Raw genomic sequence first — 22,714 nt, 5'->3', positions numbered from 1 at the left:
TCAAACTTGATCTTCATTCATCCAAGTTTGGTTCTTCAATATCTTCCAGGCATAATCTTCATTAATCCAAGCTTGGGCTTCAATTATTTCCAAATATATATTTTTTTTCAAATACATTTTTCCTTGAATATCTTGTGTCTTAAAATAGTTTACCCATATTTAGATTCCCTCCAAATCTGAAAAAATCTTTAATTGTATTTGAATATGGTCTTAATGAGATCTTAGCTCCTAGTGGTTGCTTGATTGATTCACTTGCCAAATATACAAGTTCCTTCATTTAGAATTGGACTTCATATGATTAGGATCTTGCTTGCTTGCTCCTGAAGTTGCAACTCACTTGCCTTATATAGCTTCTTCCAAATATAGCTTTGATTTCACAAAAATCTTCTTCATGTCTCCACCCCAAGTCATATTGTCATATCACCAAGCTTTTCCACATCATTGCTTTTGCCACATCATTGCATTTTCCAAGTCATCTACAACATGTGCACAACATGTGCCAAATAATGCAATTATAGAGCTCCTGCTCTATCAGTCTCCCCCATTGGCATTATTAAACACAACCCTCTTTGCTCGACTTTTTACTAGGCCGACATTAGTTACAACGACCAGTTACAACATGTACTGGATATTAGACAAACCTAAACTGACTTAGAATAAAATGATTGTGGGTACATTATCTAGTTAACTCTACTAGCAACTCCCCATAAGTCGCATGATTGGTAGTTGATGTTGCTTCCCTTTTCTTCTACCCAAGGGCTTCTAGGTGTACTCTAACACTCTACTTCTATTTTGCAATAATGATCAACTCAGTAGAAAATGCTCTTTGTCTTCTCTCCAAGTCTTCTAATTGGTCAGTTAAAAGTTTCTTATAATCATTTTCAATGTTGAGACTTGGAGTTGGTACTTTAGAGGTAAAAGGAGGCTATGGTAACACCCTTCCAACTGGTAAGTCAATCTTCTTTTCATAGATGAAGAGCTTTGGTGTATCTTCAGCTTCTTGATACCTGTTACCATCTCTACCTTCTCCAGGTGTATCTTGTGTTATAACTAATATTGTATATTCAGGACTGGATACCCTAGATGGCTCACAGTTGCTGAGTTGGTGGTTTCTTCAGTGATTTTCTCAAAAATGAAGTTCCCCAGATTGAATGGATGCCCAGTAACCATGGCATATAGCAGCAATGCCATCTCCTTCAATATTCTTGAGTTATGGGCTATCAAAAACCAAATGTAGATGCCTAGTCTGAACAAAACATTATACTTAGCTGTGAGTAAAAAAGCTAGTAATCTTGACTTCACTCCCCATGAGGTGCATCTTCCACCTGTGATCTCACTGATGATTTCATCAGTATACTCTAATCCTTCTTCATAAATGTCTTCCATTCAGATGTGAACTCTAGGGACTCATTTTAACTTTGTTGGTGAAAAATTAATCATCTTCCATCTCATATAAACTTGATGAAAGCTCTTTTATGTATGTTCCTTGATAGAAGTGCTCAAATTATAGTCGAATTATTGAACCAAAGTTGAGTTGTAACTATTAGCAAATGTAACTTGATCAGCTTCCTCTCTGTCAGTAATTCTATCAACCCATATTATCAAAGGTAACCATGTCAATGGTTATCTCTACCACCATACCTCTGGCTGCTATAATCTTCAATTTCTGCTTGCATGCTTCATTTAGAAATTTCTTCTCACTCGGGGTTGTAGAAGTCTCGCTCTTCTGCTTGTTGGCCTTGCTAGTGGTGGAATCACTTTCTCCCCCCTTTTTCTATGTCTTAGTAGTCTTCTTCATAGATTTCTGCTTTGAGGGAATTTCTGGATCGGAGAATGACTACTAATTCCATGAATTTTGATGCCATGTTTGTAGAGTTTTGGTGGGGAAAAGAAGGGTGTTTAAAAGCTCATAATGATGCCATAGATTTGTTGATTCAAGTGTCTTTTAGTTGGCAATTGTATAGTTGTGAGAACTTGGTGTTTTTCCCTTGGATTGTTGATGAGTTTGGTCTCAGGTACTATAGGAATCCCTATTTTACTGTAGCACTGATAAGCTTTAGTTGTTTCTTTAATTTCTTTGGAGTAGAGTGAAGCTCTAACCCTTAGGACTTCGTTGGTAACTTTTAGACTTAGCTTTGAGCGAACACTAGGATCAATTTAGGGTTGTTTGGTAGAAGGAACCTAGGGTTTCTTTGCTTGGACTTTTTGTACTAATCTTTGATGTTGTATGTTGTGATTGGCAAGTAGGTGAGGTGTTAGTTGGAGGCAAAGAGTTAGCCGAGGATTACCTTGAGAGAAAGAGGAATTGTTAATTTAGTGAGTAGGACTATTAAACATGACTCTATTAGAAGATTACCCGTATTTCTATTTTTATATAATATATCCTGCTTAATGAGTTTTTGTGGGTTATTATGATTACTTATGAGAAGTTTTAACCCTGGAATGAGTTTATTGCTTGGTGCTTCTTTTATGTAAATTTCTGTTCAAATGAAAGATTTTCAAGTTGTCCCTTAAGTTGCTTATTGTGTAGTGATTCATGTAAAGCTATTTTGAGTTGTGTGTGCACCATTCCCTTGTGGAATGTATGGTGATTCTTGATTTATTTAAGTATTATGTTGGCTATTGTACTCCAGGTGGAGTTATGCTTATTGTTGAGTTTGTATGATGACACCCTACTGTAGTAGGCAGTCTCCACGGCTAGCCTTTTTAGGTGGTGTGGTAGGCCAGCTGATCACTATAAAGGTCAGCTCAGGTGAGAGTGTAGAGTCCTGATTGGATATTCATCATGTAAAGGAGTCACTATACGGCTCTGGACCTAGCCATTGCCACGGTGAATGTTTCGAGAGGTTTCTAGACCATTTCATGCTGGGAGCGTGTTGTGGGGTGAGTATGCTTTTGAGTTGTTGTTTTCTTGCTTTGGAGTTTGAGGTTTATAGTATTGTTTTTCTTTGTAGTGTGATCTTGAATTTGTGGTGAGCAGGCGAAACCCAGCTGTCGTTATTAGGAAGGCAGTTTCCCGCTAGTATTATATTACTTATTGTGAAAATCATAGTATTTACTTTGTTATACTTATAATTGGGAACTATTTTGATTTACATGTTTATTATGGAAGCTTTGTTTTATAATTAGCTTTTCCATAAATTGGAACTCTATATTCAATATTTTTACACTTTGATATTCTAAAACCCTAATTAAGGTAGAATGTCTTCTTATTCTATGTTTCTTGCTATTTTTGTATTAAAGTTTGCTATTATATGTATTCATGCTCTAAAATAGTTATTTTTATTTGTAACGTATCATATTTGGAGATTTATGTCATTATTGTGGTATATTTCTATTAGAGTTATGCTAACCACCCCTCACTGAGTAACGTCAGTTGCTCGTTCCTCTTCCTCTTCCCAGCCTTTTGCAAGTAGTAGGTGTGGCTGTGTGGCAACGTGCTGGGCATTTGCTATTGTTCTATCTTCTGTGTATCTTTTCAGTTCATATATGTTATTTTGACATTAACATGTTATTGAGTCCTAGATCCACTAGCTTGTAGAGAACCCTGTTGCATGGTTTTGTATCTAAACAATTCTTAAATTCTTGGCGTATCAGCTATGTGCTATTGTTATTGTTGCTTTCCTCTGCATTTGTGAACCTCTCTATGCCTGTTTATCATTGTTGTTGTTGTTACTTCCGCTGTGAACTAGTGTACTTTTATATCATGTATCTATGTCAAATACTGTTGTTTCCAGGTGGTTGGTTAGCCTTGCGTCACACCCAAGGGTTAAGTGACGGAGTGTCCTTCCTCGGGATCGTTACGGCTATTGTCGTGTCCCGTGGGCCCGCGGGTCGAGGCGTGACAGCCTTCTTGACTTATTTCTACTTCTCAGTGTAGGACCAGCTTTCCTATTCCTTGATATTTCCACTACACGAATCTTCAGAGGGATATCATCAATGCTATGTGAACTGTTTGAAGTTGCATCTAGGTTTGGAACATACTCTACATCTTTAACTCCTTTTGATTTCTGCAAATTATCAAGAATCTTTTTCACTGTTTCTTCTGGATCCTCGCCATTAAAGGAAGAGTTACTATCGGAGGAATCACTTAAATTTCATCTTCTTCCTCATTTACAACACTTTTTTCCTTTATGTCATCATTACTGACTGATTCTTTCATTATCTCTTCTTGCACATCTTTAGAAACTTTCTTTTGTGGCTCTTTCTTGCTTTGATTTACTTCAGTTTCTGTTTTATTCTATGTTGCAACATCCTTTGCATCATCCTTCCTGCTGGTATCTAGATTGATCTGGAAAATTCCAACTATCTTCTTCTTTTCACCTTTCTTAGGAACACTAGGAAAATATATCCGTTATAAAATCATATGAAACCTTATGTTTTTCTTGAGCTTGAGAACTTATTGTAGTGCTTTCTTTCTTAAAGAGATCAAGTATGTGTTTGGTAAGCTACTCCATAGAATCTAAACAATTCTTGTTTGGTACAACTAGAGGTAACGCATCCACCGGCTGTGTAGAAACATATGGAACTATTGCCATAGCCATCTCTTCTTCAACCACATCGATCACAGGGGAATCATCTATGGATTCTATCTACTCCTCTTGTTTCGCTATTGCCTGAGACTCTATAATCTTCTTGGGGGTTCAGACCTTCTTGATCTTCATCTTTGTTGAAAAGGGCTTTCCTTCTCTCTCCTTTACTTCTGAGGCCTGAGAACTCTTGGGATTAGGGTTTGAAAAACCTTCTTTTTATTTTTGAGAAATTATAACCAAATAGGTGTCTCTTCACGTTGCTCTATAACCGCCTTTTACAAGCGCAAAAATCATTTTTCCCTCCAAAATTTCTTATCCCCCTTCCCTCCTTCTCCCCTCCCCTCCCCCTCCCCTCCCCTCGCTGCAGTAGCTCTCACCGAAAATGTATATGGCAACAACCTAGTTCTTTACTATACCTATCTACTTCTTTTTAGTACTAGAGTTCTCTAAGTCTTCTCTTATCCTATCATCCTTTCTGATCTACATCTTCTTGATCACCACACTCTTACCATTGATTCTTCGTCTGATAGTCTTCTACATATATTCTATTATTTTCACACTCTTTAATACATCTTTCAAGTTGTTGCACTTGGGTCAGATATGGCCACTTTCTCCACAATGAAATCAAGAAGGGACTTCTCTTCTAGATTTCATCTTGGACTTGTCTTTCTTCTTATCTTGATGTTGAGCATTCTGACACACCCCTTACATGTGTGTACCGCAAGTGCATGAGTTGTCGAAGTAATAAAGTACCCTTGTGAGTGGGTAGTCGTATCCACAGGGAATAGTGCTTGGAAACACAAGTATTGCTATTTAATTGTAGTGAAAACAATAGAGGAGTTGTGTGAACAATATCAATGCAACTGAAAATTAAAAAAAAAAAAAGAAGAAGAAGAAAGAGATGCAATAGAAATAAGGAGAGACAATCGATAAAAAATAGGGCACCCGAACATTACTCACCCTAGGACTATTGTTTCAAGTGCAAGACTCATCATTATACCTCCTAACTGATGTCTAATAAGTCGTGGTCATCCAAAGACACACGGTCCTAAACCTAATGTCAACTGTGAGTAAGCCTACACTATGCCCCGACGGAAAGGGATACTCTCGACGCTTCACACTATATGGGGTTGCAAGAATCTCTAGGGATTCCAAGTAGTAAACCCTATTCCCTAATATAGATCTAACCCTTTGGTCCAGGCGAAAGACCCCTAGTCACGATTAAGCCCCAGCACTAAAGATTACTTCAATACTTCACTCTATTGCTAGCGCGACTAAGCCCTAGTGGAGTTTGTCTCTTAGCACTTCACTCTAGCATGACCATAAAGAACTCTTGGAACGTGGAGGTAGGATAAACCACATCGGAAGGAAAAGGGGGCGTTCCGCTGCCTCTCGACTCACCCTCTCGATCCTATCCAACCTTGCTTTGTCTAACCCTAATGAAGTGTCACTCATTCATAAGGATTACCAAGATAGATTTTCAACCCTAGTGTCACTCTAAGGGAAAATCAATTCAACAAGCATTCAAGGATAGAACTCAATTAAAACATCAATTAAAGAAGCAGAATGAAAGTCACTGGAACAAAATCATCCTAGGGTTTACAAGTCCAAGCACCCACTAGGGGTTTAGCTCTCTATGGAGCAATACACAATCAACAATAAAATCGAAGCTAAATGCATGTAATCCATAGATAAAACCCCCTTGTAGTCTGTATCAAGGTCTTATGGGGCCGCCTTGTCTTCTGCAAAGGTTCCCTTGTCAAGCCTAGGGCACACCTCGCCAAATCGATGATGATGAAAGCTCCCCCAATAACACTCTTCCAAAGAAACTCGATGTCGAAGGTCATAGAACCGCTCCAAAAACCTAGGCAAAGCCTCTTGAAACCCTAGTTGCGAGCTCCTCCAAAGATGAGCAATAGGTGGGAAAAAGATAAGGGAAAGATGCCTCAAAATGTCTTAAGTCGCGGTATTTATAGGGGCTAGAATTGGACATCCACACAGTCATGTGAAATTTCCACGCGGCCGTGTGGATTTCCAGAATTTGGTTTCCTACAATCTGTGAACAGTAACTACTACAATGATTTTGCTACCTTGATTTGCTATAGTAAACTAGTGCAGTACTTCGCCAAAATGCTCCCAAATCCACTCTTATCATCGAGGCCACATGAATGGGCACACATCCATGTGGTAGATCGCGTTGCATCTTCAATGAAATCACATTAACGAAGATCTTGCTAGTATTGCAAAAGTTGGAACACGTGAGTGTGACTGCCTTTGTGCCCCTCCACTTTATGCATTCGCTTGAGCACAATGGAGGTTGGCACACACCCACATGTATTTGAACACAACTTGTATCTTCACGTTTGTTCAATCCAAGACTTCATCAATAAATGCATCCACGATCTACTTTTGCTTTCTATTATCAAACTTTATCTCCACAACCACCTACATGCATAAAAGAGCACAAATACACACCATAAGCAATAAAATCTGATAAAAGCGATGCTCAATGTAAAAAAAGAATACTTCGTATTACTTATACACAAATACTTATCACATTCACAAAGACATGTTCTAATTTGTCCTTCTTAGCTCCTGATAATTCTCGAACATAACCAATACCAAATTTGGTTCCCCTTGGTTTTCCAACTGTGAGTATCTCATCAAGTTTGGCCTTGCCTTTGTTCATAGAATCAACAACTTACTCTTCATGATTTTATTTTTACTCACATAAATTCATAGGCAACCAGTAGGTCTTGTTTACTAATTTCTACACAGCCACTGTCACTGTCTCTAAAGGTTGCTTCTGATGTTGCACCATAATTTGCAACACCCTTAGATTTTCTTGATAATATTGCAAGAAAACTGATATAATGACTGGTTAGGTCTTCTGTTTCCTCTTCATCATCTTCTAAGCTTCCTTCTAATTCATCACTCCAAGTGGCGTTTAGTGACTTCTTATTTTTCTTCAAAGTATTGGCACACTTGCTTCTAACATGGCCAATACTACCACATTCTCTGCACTTAATATTTCTGGTTCTCTTGTTATGATCTTTTTCGTCTTTCTTCTCTTTTTTCTTGGAGTCTTCTTTTTGGAATATTTTGTTTTCTATCCGGTATTGTCTGAACATCTTGTGTAGTTTTTTTGGACAGTAGAGCAATTTCATCTTCATGGTTTTCTTCTTGTTGTAACTCAGTCTGTTGCGACACCCTTTGTCTCTTAGCTTCTATATTCAGTGTCATGCCTTTTTCTTTTCTATAAATCTTCTGGTTCATCTCATATGCTTAAAGAGAACCCATCAACTCATCAAGTCACATGGTCATGATGTCTCGAGCCTCTTCTATTGCAGCCACTTTTGCTTCAAATCTCTTGGGTAAGGACCTAAGAGTCTTCTGGACTAGTATCTCATCTAAATATCTTTTTCCAAGTTGGAAGGCTTGGTTTGCTATGTCCATAAATTTGCCATTGAATATGGCAATAGTCTCGTCTTCCTTGATATTCTTAAACTTGGTAGTTAACATCTAAAGCTTTGAGACACGTACAAGATTCCTACCTTTATGGATTTTTTTGTAAGATATCTCAAGCCTCCTTTGGCGATTCACATGTTGCAACATATGTGAACTGATTTTCATCAAATCCTCCAAATATAGCATTGAGAGCCTTCCCATTTACATTAGCTTTGCTTGTATCTTCTGAACTCCAGTTGTTGTTCTTCTTCTTGATCTCATTCTTCTCAGCATCTACTTCAATTAGGAGAGACCACCCTTCTTCCATGATGGTCCATGCATTCTCATCAAGTTACTTGATGAAGGCTTTCATACATGCCTTCCAATAAGGATAATTTGATCCATTAAGTAGCGGTGGTTGTGTGATAGATGCTCATTCCCTTCCCGCAATGGAACTTGCTTGGATCTCACCAGCTTTGAAACCAAAGTGAATAATGACAACCAACTCTCTAATACCACTTGTTAGTTCCAATGGGGTGCATATGTGTTGGTTTATCACTATATCACTCATGTAAGCATACATATGCACATAATGCAAAGTATTAAAAAACAAGAGAAATGAGACACACGAATTAGTAACCCAGTTAGGCACACAACTTGCCTACGTATGGGGGCCAATCCCAAGGATAACAATCCAATAAAAGTGGGGAATATAAATGAGTACAACTCTCACACTCATCCTCACAAAGGTAAAGAATAACCCTCTCTAGATTGCCAGATTCACACTCTCACTACCCACACACTTGGGTCTCTCTCATGTGGCTCATCCTAAATCTCAGAGAAATGTTTCTTATATAGATGTCTCTACGTCTTAAATATAGCACATCCCTCTTTTAGAATCTCCACAACTTTCTAACTTAGACATCTTCCAAAGTTAGACGTTACAACTCCTGTTGGAACCATGCTTGCAACAAGCCCACCTACTAAGCCTAACTGAGTTCTAGCTTCCGTTGCAACGCGACCTTATGATGCTCCAGCCCTCCTAATTGTTCTAGTCTAAGTCAATGCAGTCAACTCTTTCTGAACTCTTCCTGCCAACAACTAGCTTGCCCCCTCACATCATATTAGCAGGTCCCTCTCTCGAGGGTTATACCCACCAAGAAGCATCTCCATCTCACCAAAGATGGCCTTCAAAGATCTTCAAAATCTTTTTACCAAACTTGATCTCCATTCATCCAAGTTTGGTCTTCACAATCTTCAAACATGATCTTCATTCATCCAATTTTGGTTCTTCAATATCTTCCAAGCATGATCTTCATTCATCCAAGCTTGGGCTTCAATTATCTCTAAATTTATTTGTGTCTTCAATAGATTTTTTTCTTGAATAGCTTGTGTCTTCAAATAGTTCGGCCTATATTTAGATTCCCACCAAATCTGAATAAAATTTAATTATATCTAAATATGGTTTTGATGAGATCTTGGCTCCAAGTGGTTGCTTGATTGATTCACTTGCCAAATATACAAGTGCCTTTATTTAGACTTGACTTCATATGAATAGGATCTTGCTTGCTTGCTCCTGAAGTTGCAACCCACTTGCCTTATATAGCTTCTTTCAAATATAGCTTTGATCTCACAAAATTCTTCTTCATGTCTCCATGCCAAGTCATCTTGCCATGTCACCAAGCTTTGCCACATCATTGCTTTTGCCACATCATTGCATTTTCCACATTATCTGCAACAAGTGTCAAATAATGCCACTTATAGAGCTCCAATTCTAACAATAGTAGACTAGAAAATTAAAAGAGAATGAAGAAGTGGAGAGAAATGTAGGTTTTGTTTGAGAATGTGGGTCTGTTTGGTGATATGATACGGACGATAGGATAAGATAAACTATCATATCTTACTTTTATCTTTGTTTAGTCAGCCAATATGATATGATAGCTTTATCCTATTGACCAACTTTATCCTACCAACCATATGATAACTAATCCTATGTGGAAGTCATAATAGAAACTGGTAGGATATGATAAAAAATTAAATTTATTTTTTGGCCCTTTTACTTGGTTTCTTTCCCTCGTCTAAGGCTTCATTATATCCCTTCTTTTGATCATCAAACTTAAGGCGTAGTACAAGAAGCTTGTCAACAACTAGAAATAGTACCAATTTTACTATTTTAAGTAAGGTTTATCCCATCCGAAGTGGTTGAAAGGTTTCTCTGTCGATCTCATGCTGAACAAGTTGTTTTTCATTTGAATCTCTTTTTTGATTATGTCTTATCTTTAGTTTCTCTAGCATGATATTTTCTTCTTCAAATTTATTTTTATGTGAAAGAGGCTCATATCTATTAAAAAAAAGAATATTTACAAATTTATTTTTTAATAAAACCTAATAAATATACCAATAAGTAAATCATTGAGGAAAAGGTACAAAAAAAGTATATTTAAATATATATATATATATATATCACTATATTACAATAAATAATTTTATCTATTTACATGCAATTCATATCATATTCTGCCATTATCTAATCCATTGCAAAAGTAAAATAAGATAACAAAATGTTCTCAATGGCTTATCTGGTGTGCATCAAACATAAGATTGGATATGAGTTTATCATGTTCATATCCTTTCCTCCTCGTATCTAGTGCTCATATCCTATCCTATTCACCAAATAGATAAAATTTAAAATTGATAATTTAAAAAAAAAAAAAACGTCTACATATCCTTTCCTCCTCATATCTAGTGCTCATATCCTATCCCCCATATCGTATCCTTTTTAAATATGCAAATTTTGAAAAATTATCTACATATGTTCCCTTGCGTTAACTGGTTAAAAATAATGAATCACAATTTTTTTGTTTTTTATTTTTTATTTTTTTTTGTTTCAAATGGTTACTGAATCATGATTTTATTATGGGTAAAACCCTTAGAGTGGGTTTGGATTGCAGTCTAGGGGTAACCATTACATGCAGGATACCCACTTTTGGGTATCTATTTGTAGCAATGAATATTTTTTGTAAAGGTAATTATCTTTCCTAAGCATGGCAATGGCCATTACCCCATCCAAAAGGTCTCTTCTACCCTTTCTTTTAAAAAGTTTTCTATCTCCTTCATCCCAACACGTGAACTCTCGCTCTAACCTTTCCTTTTCTACCACTCATCCGATTGAATTTCCTTCCTCGATGCGGTGGCACCAACGTCCACGCCGGTGGTGGAACTATTCCGGCACTAGCTTGTCTTTTCCTTCCACTATAAATCCCGATGCTTCTTCTAAGTTTTCCCAAAATCCTCCCTCATTTTTATCTTGCTCTTTTTGCATCATTTTATTGGAATTCGATGGAGGGATTTGTAAAAGCAATCTTAAATGCACATGATCAACTATAATTTTGCCTTTAACTGTGTAGGCTTGTATCTCAACTAAGCCATATTTATTCACTTGTTCATAAATCAACAATAAAAATTTTGCAAATATAAGGTCATGATGTAGAGATTGATACTAAAAATATAAATTAAAAATGTTTTTGTTCTTCAAATTTCTTGTTGAAGTTGCATCCTTCTAAATATCTAATTTTCTTTTGTAGTTGTTAAGATAAAGAATGTATTTATGGATAACTGAACAAAACATCCTATTTTACATATATTTTCAAAGTTTTTAACTTGTCCGCGATTTGTCTTTAAGGGTGTTTATGATAGGAATCACTGTGAGTAGGTGTGAGTAGGTGAGGGTGTTTACAATGTCAACAAATATGGCAAATGGTTGAAGTTGAATTATTCGAGTGAAGTATTTAATATATCATGATCAAAATGTAGTATTTCTTCATTTTTAATAAAAGTGGTAAGTTAATTATCATAATTAAATCAATTAATTATTGAGTTAGATGTTTAATTTGAACATTTAATTATAATAACTTAAATGAAAATTAATACTATGAATATTTCATAATAAAAATATTAAAAAATACCAAACATATGATATGAACTATATAATTAATTATAATGATTAAATAAAGTAATTTTTAAAGTGAAATGTTGAATTTTAAATCGAATGATAGCAATTAGAATAACAATCATACTCAAATATTTTACAAATAAAAAATTATTTACTTAATATATATTAATTAAATGAATAAATTATTAAATTAAGATATTTGTTTAAATATTTAATTATAGTAATTAAATATAATAATGATATTTAAAATAGTTTTTGAATAAGAATGTAGTAGTTATAAAGTCATTACACATTAGTCATTGTTTCTTATATAGATATCATCTTTTTTGCTTCAAAAGGTATAAAAGTAATTTTACCATATTATCTTCCCTTAATTTTGCCATTCTCAATAACTTATTTCTCCAACCATGTATAGTTTTGATTTTCATTTCTATCACCATATTTTTATTCCTATTACCTTCACTATTCTCATTCTCATTACTCTCACTCCCATTTCACGAACCAAACACACCCAAAAAGTTAATTATTGTAGTTCTTGTCATGAGAACCTCCAATTTAAATCAAGTGCAAATGAAAGATAAATAAATAGTTTTTTTTCAAATGTAAAATTTTCAAATGTAAAATTTTCAAATCTTTGACTTATGAAACTCTTTAATTTTTTTATTTCTTGTCTTAAACTTCAACTTGTGTTCGTCATTTTCAAAAAATTTTAATTCACGACTCCTCCACGTTTTTTGAGTTATGACTTAATATGTACATCACCAAGTTGTGAACCCTTGATATCGTTGCCTCTAAGTTCTTTGACTTTTATATCTCAAGCTAAGCCTCAACTTTCTTAGCTCATCCATCAAGTGAACCCTCAGTATCGGTACCTCTAAGTTTTTTGACATTTATATCTCAAGCTAAGGCTCAACTTTCTTAGCTCATCCATCAATATCTCACGCTAAGGCTCCAATTTAAATCAAGTGCAAATGAAAGGTAAATAAATAGTTTTTTTTTAAATGTAAAATTTTTCAGATCTTTGACTTATGAAACTTTTTAATTTTTTTATTTCTTGTCTTAAACTTCAACTTGTATTCGTCATTTCAAAAATTTTTAATTCACGAGTCTTCCATGTTTTTTGAGTTATGACTTAATATGTATATCACCAAGTTGTGAACCCTTGATATCGTTGACTTTTATATCTCAAGCTATGCCTCAACTTTGTAATAGTGAACCCTCGATATTGGTGCCTCTAAGTTCTTTGAATCCTAGTGAACCCCTCTTCCCCTATTACAACTACAACAATTAATCTGTCAAGTGACCAATGACATGAAAGAAATGATAATCCACCTCCCCCCCCTCTTCCCTATTACAACTACAGCAATTAATCTGTCAAGTGACCAATGACATGAAAGAAATGATAATCCACCTTTGGTGATTATCTCCTAAGTGCCTCGATAACCCCTAGAAAGTCAATGTTTCCTATTTTTTTTCCTGTCTATCTCAATTCCCCACCTGTGGAACATTAGGAATACTTATCTCTTATGTTTGTTGTAACAATCTTTTAATTTTAATATTGTAGTGGTTTATTTATATTTTATAAGAAAATAATAATTTCACATCCACTAGATACTATCATAAATACTAATTCTAGTTTATTAAGTTCATTAGTATTTTATAGAGCAAGGAATAATAGCTGCTTCATCGATTATTTTTTATTTATCTTAGAGTCTATTTTCCCACCAAGCCCAACAACTTTTGACAAAAATGAGCCTCTACATTTATTTATTTATTTATTTATTTTGACAAATATGACAAGCAATAGTTGTTGGATATGGGCTAACCCAAGCTCATCTTGTACACCCAAACCTAGTCATGTGAACTCCTTGATATATTTTCTACTTTATTTTGGCAATAATCTTAAATAATTATGAAATCAATCTCCTCATTTATTTTACTTGATTTAACGATTCTAATTTATTATTTCCTTGGATTATCGATCTTAATTTATTCTCTCCAAGGATTATAAAAAGACTGAGAAACCCTAACCCTAGTGACCGTGACTTCTTCTCTTGATCAACTTTCACATCTTCACATTATCTGTGATCCTATCTGCTTGCGAAACCTGGACCTTGGTGACACTTGAACAACTGCTCCTCGTCGAATATGGTATGCAATGAGTAGATCTTCCTAGCGGGTTAGTGTATCCTGGCATTGGAGTGAGGCAGTTCCATCCTGCACGAAGAAGGCCAATTCAGTGTTAGGGCAATGCCTTTGCAAGCCTAATCTCAGGCTAAATCGTTTTAACTCTTTGGTTGACTTTAATTAGATTTTGTGTTGATTACTTGCATGCTAATCACTATTTTTTCCAACAATTGTTAGGGACATGAACACAACAGGGATTCTATAGCAACCTATGCACAAAGAAATCCCCTATCATTTGTACATAGTGAACCCTTACTCACCATATATTGGGTAGCCTTTGAACATATACTTAACCTCTTACATAAAAATGAACATCTTATCCATTAGGCTAGCCCAATGTTGGTAACCTCTACATTTACCACTAAGGAAACGTTTGGTTGAATGGAACTTTAAATACAGTGGATTTTCAATTATAATGTAAATGGAAATACATGGATTTTAAAATATAGTGCAGTCAAATTCGGTGTTTGGTTAGTTGTAACTGTAAATGCTGTATTATGATATTTTGTATTTGGTTAGAGAAATTTGTAAATTTGGAATTAAAAATCTTTTATATACCAAATATTTTAATGTTATTTTAATGATTTTAAGTATTGTATTAATTATTTTAGCAATTAATTTTATTATTAAAATTATTATTATATTTATTAATTTTTTATTATATTTTGTAATTTTTATATTTAATTATTAACCCAACAAAAAAGTATTTGTGAATTTTACATACATTTCTACCATGTTATTTAATGCTTTTAATTATGGTATTGATCATTTAACTATTAATTTTATTATTAAATTAGTTATTAAATAAGTTATTAAAAATTTATTAAATTTATTATTAGATTTTATAATTTTTATACTCAACAAAAATATTTATGAATGTTTAACAATACTTGTTTTTTCTTAATTGGTCACATATAAGTCAAAAGTTATACATTTAAAAAAATCTAAAAACAATGGATTTGATTTTATGCCCAATTTGAGTGTAAAACCAAATTCCTCATTATATATTATCTGAGTTATATAAAATTTTAGAATCATGTAAACTAAACACTAAATTTTTGAAAACCAAATAACTTAGATTACACACGTAACTCAATTTTTCCAAGCAAACACTACATAACTTTTTTAACCTCCTAACCAGCAACATGGTCCCCAAAAGTTTCTCCACTGATCCAAAGTTTTTTATTTTGTAATAAATTATTTATTTAATTTTGGACGGGAGCATTGTATTTAAAATCCAGGCTGGCATCCTCAAAGACAAAGTCTGTCTAAGCATCTTCGCTGTTCAGAGCCCAAGGAGGTGCTTTGAGAGTTGGAGAAACGTAGACCAAAAGGCAAGCCAACTCAAAGTGGAACAAATATATTAACTGAATTACTAGCACATTTCTCTAAACACTTATGCGTTGACCAGCATCCTTGTTGGTCATCATATTAATCATATTATTAATGTTTTTTCTTCTCTTGATGATGACGATGCTATATTAGTTCAAACATCTCAAAAGAAAGTTTTTGGTTTTTTCTTCATTTATCTCCTTAGAATCTTCAATTTTCATTTTTATTTTTTTCATTTTTTTCAAAGCTGACTTCACGTTTTCATAATAATTTTATATAAGTTATGAAAATTGTATAAATTAATAAAAATTCAAAAAAAAATAAAATATTCCATCTAATATCATTACTATTATTATAATTCCTTTCATTTTCGATTTGAAAAATTAATAATTTTCTCATTAAAGTAATAAAATACTACACTGCTAAGAATGTATACGCCCTTGGAATTTTTATTTTTTTCTTCAATTTTTTTCAATAAAAAATGTATTGTTTACTATAGCAATTTCATATTTCCGTCTAAAGCCAATCAATGATAAACCATGAGTCAGAAGGTCTAGTTAAACTCAATAAAACTTTTGCAGTTACATCCAATATTTCAAGTTAAATATAATTATGAAAAATTTAGGGAGTTCCCTGCAAATCCAGAAGGTAGCTGGGAGAATAGCCAAATGCTACAAAAAATAAATAAAAAAAAAAAAGAGCCTTGGAATTTTTTTTATTTGTGGGTAATTCGGTGATATTTTATAACATATGCTTAATTCGATAAGAAGTATCCCATCAAGCCTTTTGGACAATATTTATTTATTTTTAAAATAACTATATTAATATCATATATAAATATATTAATATTAATAAAACAACTATAATCCGTTTAAAGATTAAAACACTGGTTTTAAAATATTTACCTTATAAAAAATTATTAGCTCAGAAAGATAATTTCCATTTAACAAAATATTTTATTATATATGTAAAAATTCTCAATTTTAGACTAGAGGATTCGAAGAAGGCAGATTGAATTTCCTAAGTGAAAAATTGAAAAAGTTTTCCTATAATAAATTAAAAAAGGTGGGCCATTTCATAAAGAGGCAGAAACAAAAATAAGGAATTTTCATTTAATTAAGAAGGCTGGGGTTGAAGACAGGGAAATCAATTTAAACAAAATGTTATTTTTTCGGATGGAAAAATAATCATTAAATAAATTCTGTTTCTCTATATATTTAAGAATTTTTTTGTTTGTTTTGTTTGTTGTTTTTTAGAAATCAAAAATCAAGGTCCTTATGCTTATTAGCATATGATTCATTACGTATGGTAAAGGCACAAATTTAACTCCTTATTAATGTAGGGTGAAGCTTATTAGCATATGATCCATCACGTATAATGAAAGCATAAATTTAACTCCTCATTAATGTAGGGTGAATGTGTATTGTATAATTAAATATCTGTACATGTCTTTAACACATGGTTTATCCATATTTATCAAAAAAAAAAAAATTAAATCCAAATATTTATAAATAATTAAATTAAAAAAATAAACATGTATTTGTGAATATAGAAGATTTCAAGGAGACCCAAAAAAAATTCTAACCCATTTAAAAATCAAATTAAACTATATTATTTATTATGTGGACCAAAACCAAAATATTTTTGGTTTGGTAGCAGCCAAGTTAGGTTGGGTAGGTTAGGCAATGCAAATAAATAATTACATTGTATAATGATATATAAGTAAATATAGTTTTACATGGTATATTACCAATCACCTACAGAGATGCAAGTTAAAAAATACAATTGAATTTGGCAATTTGCTACCAAAATGAGTAAATAGCTACCTGCTCTTTCCATGTTCTTCCACATGATATAGCCTCTATTTTATCATTCAAATCTCTCTCTCTCTCTCTTCTCTCTCTCTCTCTCTCTCTCTCTCTCTCTCTCTCTCTCTCTAAATAAGATATCAAAAATATATTATTTAGATAACATCTACTCATTTCTTTTTGTTCATGACGTTATCATGAATTAATGCAAGTATTTATTTATTTATATATATATATTATATGAATTACTCTTCATTGTGTCCAAGAAATCCAGAGATAGAAATAGGTCTTTCATGACAGATGGATTCTGCATGTGTTGGTTTAATGGTCCCCAATTACTCAGTGCTCCCACTATGCAAGTTTTTTAGTAACTTCTTCGTAGTGTAGGACATAACAGAAGCTGGCAATTTGGATTGCCTCTCAATTCTTCCCTTGCCTTTCTTTTGTGGGGGGCACTAACTGACCTGCAATTTGTGCTGCTTCAGGGATTCATTCCTTTCTTTTCTTTCTTTTGTCTTGCCTTCTGGATTTACACCTTAATGTGAAACTTTGGATTGATCCCTTGTGATTTTGAAGCATATAGTTATTCAGAGGATGCAGGATTTAAATTGAGTTTTGGTTTTGTGAGCTTGTGTCCTCAGTTAGTGCGTTTTTTTTTTCTCTGAGAAAACCAAGAATGAAGCCAGTATCAAAATCCGAACCTATTCGGAAACAAGGGCAAGCATGGTATGATACATTACTGTCTTTGGTCTTTTTGTATGATACATACATTTCTGCAATTTTTCTCTTTTCATAGGTTTTGCACAACCGGTCTTCCCAGTGATGTTACTGTAGAAGTTGAAGAGATTTCTTTTCATCTCCATAAGGTAACAAATTGTTTCAATCTGGTATTTCTATTGAAAGAAGTAAATTATCTCATTTAGTTGGTGTATTTCTTTCGTTCTTCTCAAGATTTGTTCCCAAAGATTAACATTGCTGTCTTATATGTATCAATTTTATTTTTTCTTCCAAAAAAAAATTTGTTTTTTAATGGAATCATGATTTTTTCTTTTAGTTCCCTTTGCTATCAAAGAGTAATGTCTTGGAAAAATTAATGGAGGATAAGGAAAGTTCGGTAATTAAGCTGCCGGATATACCTGGTGGTGTGAAAGCGTTTGAACTCGTAGCGAAGTTTTGCTATGGTGTGAAGCTAGAACTCAATGCATGGAATGTTGTTTACCTTCGTTGCGCAGCTGAGTATCTCCAAATGACTGAAGAAATCACTGAAAACAACTTGATTGTGCAGACTGAGATTTTCCTAAACCAAGTGGTTCTTCGGAATTGGAAAGATACAATTGAGTCACTGCGAACGTGCATTGATCTTCAACCTTATGCTGAAAACCTTATGATTGTAAAGAAATGCATAGATTCACTGGCAGTGAAAGCATGTACTGATCCAAATTGTTTTGGCTGGCCATTGGTGGATCATGGCCTAATGCAAAGCCCGGGAGGGACCGTACTCTGGAACGGAATAAGCACTGGAGCTCGGCTAAGAGAATGCCATTCAGATTGGTGGTATGAAGATGTCTCATCGATAAGTTTTCCACTGTACAAGAGACTCATTCTGGCAATGGAGTCTCGAGGAATTAGAAAGGAGGTTCTCGCCGGCTCTATTGCTAATTATGCAGACAGGTATATTCCCGGCCTTACCCGTCTTCACAACAATTGCAATAAACCCAGCAATCAAATACAAACTCTGATTTCGACTCAGGCTGCGACTGAAGAAGAGCAGAAAAATTTCATCGAAGAAATAAACAAGTTGCTACCAATGCAAAAGGGTGTGACATCCACAAAATTTTTGCTCGGTCTTCTTCGCACTGCCATGATACTAGGAACTGAAAAATCCTGCATTTTTAATTTGGAGAAGAGGATTGGTATGCAACTAGATCAAGCCACACTAGAAGATCTACTAATTCCAAACTTTTCGTACTCCACCGAAACACTCTACCATGTTGATTGTGTGCAAAGAATCCTGCAGCATTTCTTGGCCATGGATCATGCCAATACAGGGGCCTCTCCTTGTTTAGTTGATGACAGTGCAGATGCTGATGCTAATGATGAACAACAGTCCATAGAATCACCTTCATTGACACCAATAACAACGGTTGCAAGGCTCATTGATGGTTATTTAGCAGAGGTTGCACCCGATATCAATTTAAAGCTACCCAAGTTTCAATCTTTAGCTGCTGCCATGCCTGATTATGCTCGGCCAATAGATGATGGCCTGTATCGGGCCATTGACATATACTTGAAGGTATTGAATTCTCTTATTCATTGTGTATGTAATCTTATGAGCTTGAGCCTTTTCGGTTAAATTGAGCTTAGGAAACATGTTTACTGTCCTCATCTAGCATTGTATCAAAGCTTCGTCCAATTGTGCCTGGTTTGTGTCTTAGCTCATCAAAACAAAAATAAGCTAAAATTCTATGCCCATCTTTCCACAGGCACACCCATTACTGGCAGAAACTGAAAGGGAGCAGCTTTGCAGATTAATAGACTGCCAAAAACTGTCTCTGGAAGCGTGCACACACGCAGCGCAGAATGAGAGGCTTCCTCTTCGAATGGTTGTCCAAGTAATCTTCTTCGAACAGCTGCAGCTAAGGTCATCGATTGCTGGTTGCTTAATGGTGTCAGAGAACCTCGACACATCAAGGCCACTTAGGAGTGGCAATGCAGCATCAGGTGAGGGTAATGGTTGGAATAGCAATACTGCAAGGGAGAACCAGGTGTTGAAACTGGGCATGGATCACATGAGGATGAGAGTTTCAGAGCTTGAAAAGGAATGCTCAAGCATGAGGAAGGAGATCGAGAAGCTTGGCATTGGAAGGAGAAGATGGAATATTGTTTCCAAGAAGTTTGGATTCAAAATTAAGTCTCAGATGTGCAGATCTCAAGAGGATTCAGTGAGTGATCAGAAAAGTGGAATTTCTGCAGTTGAAGGAAAGTTGCAAGTTCATGCTGTCAATCATAGGAAATTCATTTCAATTATGGAGTAGGCAGTTTGTGTTTATGTTTTGTTTTGTGCTGGAGTGATTTGGCCTTAGCGCTGATATTTCTTTTTTAAAAATATTATTTTGGAATTGCAAAATGTTAAGTTAATTTAGTCATGTTGTATGGATGGAATTAGTTTTGGAATTTGGAGATGCAGCAAACTATGTGTATCATACGTCTGGATGGACAAGTTCCCTGCCATGAGATAAGTGAGACTGAGAACTTGTTAATTATTATTATTATTATTATTATTATTATTAGTGGAAATTGCCAAAAACATACTAAGTTTCTGATATTGAGCAGCAAAACCCGATTAGTTTTTGCACTAAAAACACTCCGCTTTTTAATTTCATGTTTTTCGACACCCAAAGCGTAGCATGAGATGTCAGCGGAGTGATTTTCAAATTTTATGACGAAAATGCCTTGTATGGGGAGTCATTGGCTCGACCATTTTGGCGGTATGAGGAGGAAGTAGGGGTTTTCAGTGGGAGTAACGAGAGAAATTCTTGGAGCGCTTTTTCTTGTTTTTCTCGACTAGCGTGCTTGGGTTTTCGTTTCAGTATCTCAAAGTTATCTCTACCGTGTACTACATCAGTGACTTTTCTCTTTCACGGTATCTTGAAAGAAGTCCCGTGCAGTGGTTTGCATTTTAAATGGGTTTGCGATCCAGGTATTAGTATGGTTTTATGGTAACTATTTTCTATCTGAAAGATTTTTCGGTTTTCGTTTTGTGCTCACTATTTTTGTTGGAAAATATTGAAGTCTCAGAGGATTTCTCGTGCGGGGTTTTGTTGAGTCTGTAAGGCGATTTCTACATCTAGGGTTTTGTGTTGTTTTTTGCTTTTCGATGCTGTATACAGCTATCGAAATAGTTTTTCGATTTATTATGATTTAGTAATAATATTTATAATGTACACGTTTCGATTTGATATGGTTGCGAGTTTCTGAATGAGGGTTTTACGTTTAAGAAATGAGATGTTCTGAGTTTTAAATTTTGTTGTCTCTGTTTAAGTATTGTTGTCTGCGTTTAATAAACTAGTTCTACATTTAACGATTGATATCTACGTTTAGGCCGAAGGTTGCTGGTTTAAAATCTTATATTTCCACTTAAACATTTGTGAGATTACGCTGTTGAATGTGTTGTTATTGTCGCGGAGCTTGTGACTATGGCGGTCGACCCTAGTTAATGGGCGATGCTATTTTGGCTGGTAGTGGAGACCTTAGCAGAATTGAAAGATAACATGACCCCTAGACCTTTGGGAGATCATCAGAAGGACATAGTTTGCTGCGTTATTTGGTGGAAGCTATATACAGAAGGGCCCTTCTTGATTCTCTATTCGAAGTACGAAGGCCGCGCGATAAGTCGGGATCGGGAAAAGCTGAGTGAGTTTCGAGCCTCAAGATGTGGCCCTACGTTCTTGGTCTACGTTGTGATGGCGGCCGTGATCGTGTTTTAAGAAGAATAAAACACACTTTCGGCGTTCGAAGGAGGTATTTATCGAAACCTACGAGGGAGGCGGGAGACTCCGATCGATAACGCTCTTGTCGACTTGTTCGACAAAGGGTGGAAGAAGAAAATTTTTATTCAAACTCTGTTGGTGTGTACCTCGTGGGTGCAATCCTCTTCTGAAAATACATCATGTTGGGTTCAGGGGCCCGGATGGAATTGATTATGTGGATGATCTACACGCTACATGGGGATCGTCTGGCGTAGGCGCGAGGCGGCCTGAAGTGGGCGATGGAGGACGTTCCTGGCGGTCGCTTTCGAGTCGCGAGATAGATGCTGTCGGAAGAGAAATGACCAGGGGGTATATTAAGGGGTGCTCGGTGGCGCTTAACGTGTGGTTTCTGGTGGCGGAATGGGAAAGAAAGTCCGTTCGGCCAGATTCGAGGATCTCGTCTTCTACGGTGAAAGTAGTTCTGGGAAGCGGCGGCAGTGAAAACCGGCTGCCTCCTACTTCGACCCTAGCTGCGCATTCCTCGACGGCCAGGAGCCCTGCTACCAGCGGATTGCAGACAACCCCTACCACGACAGCGATAGTCCCCATTGTGTGACCCGCGAGACCATGGCATCCCCGTATGTCGCCTTCGTTAGGCGAAGATGTAGCTTTCGACTCTTATCGCGAGGCGGGCGGGATATTGATGATCGAGTTTCTTACGGCTGTTGCTCGTGTTGAAGGCCTGGAAGGGCGTTCGTGATCGACTTCATGCCGTCCCTCGAAGAAATGAACCACACGGGACGGACGAGGCCGTCGAGATTTGGCGGCGAGCGATATCGATCGGGGTGGCCGTTCGAAGGCGGCCACATTCGAAAGAACTTGCGAAAAGAGGAGGAACAATCGCCTCTGTCTCCGGCATGCGGTGACGATGAAACAATAGCAGACACCATCCGGCGGACGATACGTAGATGATGTGGCCGATTGCTA

The 22,714-nt window shown here is 35.6% G+C and overlaps 1 protein-coding gene across 1 annotated transcript; it reads left to right on the top strand.

Annotated features, from left to right (window-relative positions):
• Positions 1 to 17,534: 17,534 nt before the first annotated feature.
• On the top strand, positions 17,535 to 20,400 carry LOC120276727 (BTB/POZ domain-containing protein At1g30440-like). Its single transcript, XM_039283405.1, has 4 exons — positions 17,535 to 17,984; positions 18,055 to 18,124; positions 18,313 to 19,551; positions 19,742 to 20,400. The coding sequence occupies exons 1-4, from the start codon at positions 17,935 to 17,937 to the stop codon at positions 20,291 to 20,293; spliced, it is 1,911 nt and encodes a 636-aa protein (XP_039139339.1). The 5' UTR covers positions 17,535 to 17,934; the 3' UTR covers positions 20,294 to 20,400.
• The last annotated feature ends 2,314 nt before the right edge of the window (positions 20,401 to 22,714 follow it).

This window comes from Dioscorea cayenensis, chromosome 15 (genome assembly GCF_009730915.1).
Source record: "Dioscorea cayenensis subsp. rotundata cultivar TDr96_F1 chromosome 15, TDr96_F1_v2_PseudoChromosome.rev07_lg8_w22 25.fasta, whole genome shotgun sequence".
NCBI lineage: Eukaryota > Viridiplantae > Streptophyta > Magnoliopsida > Dioscoreales > Dioscoreaceae > Dioscorea > Dioscorea cayenensis.
The sequence above is the reverse complement of the archived record's forward strand: the minus strand, read 5'-3'. Positions and strand labels throughout refer to the sequence as shown.

Bases quoted from the DNA above. Each gene is read 5' to 3' on its own strand.
- LOC120276727 (XM_039283405.1), top strand. From the start codon at position 17,935: ATGAAGCCAGTATCAAAATCCGAACCTATTCGGAAACAAGGGCAAGCA. The intron at 17,985-18,054 runs GTATGATACATT...CTCTTTTCATAG, and splicing joins CGGAAACAAGGGCAAGCATG to GTTTTGCACAACCGGTCTTC. The intron at 18,125-18,312 runs GTAACAAATTGT...TTTTTCTTTTAG, and splicing joins TTTCTTTTCATCTCCATAAG to TTCCCTTTGCTATCAAAGAG.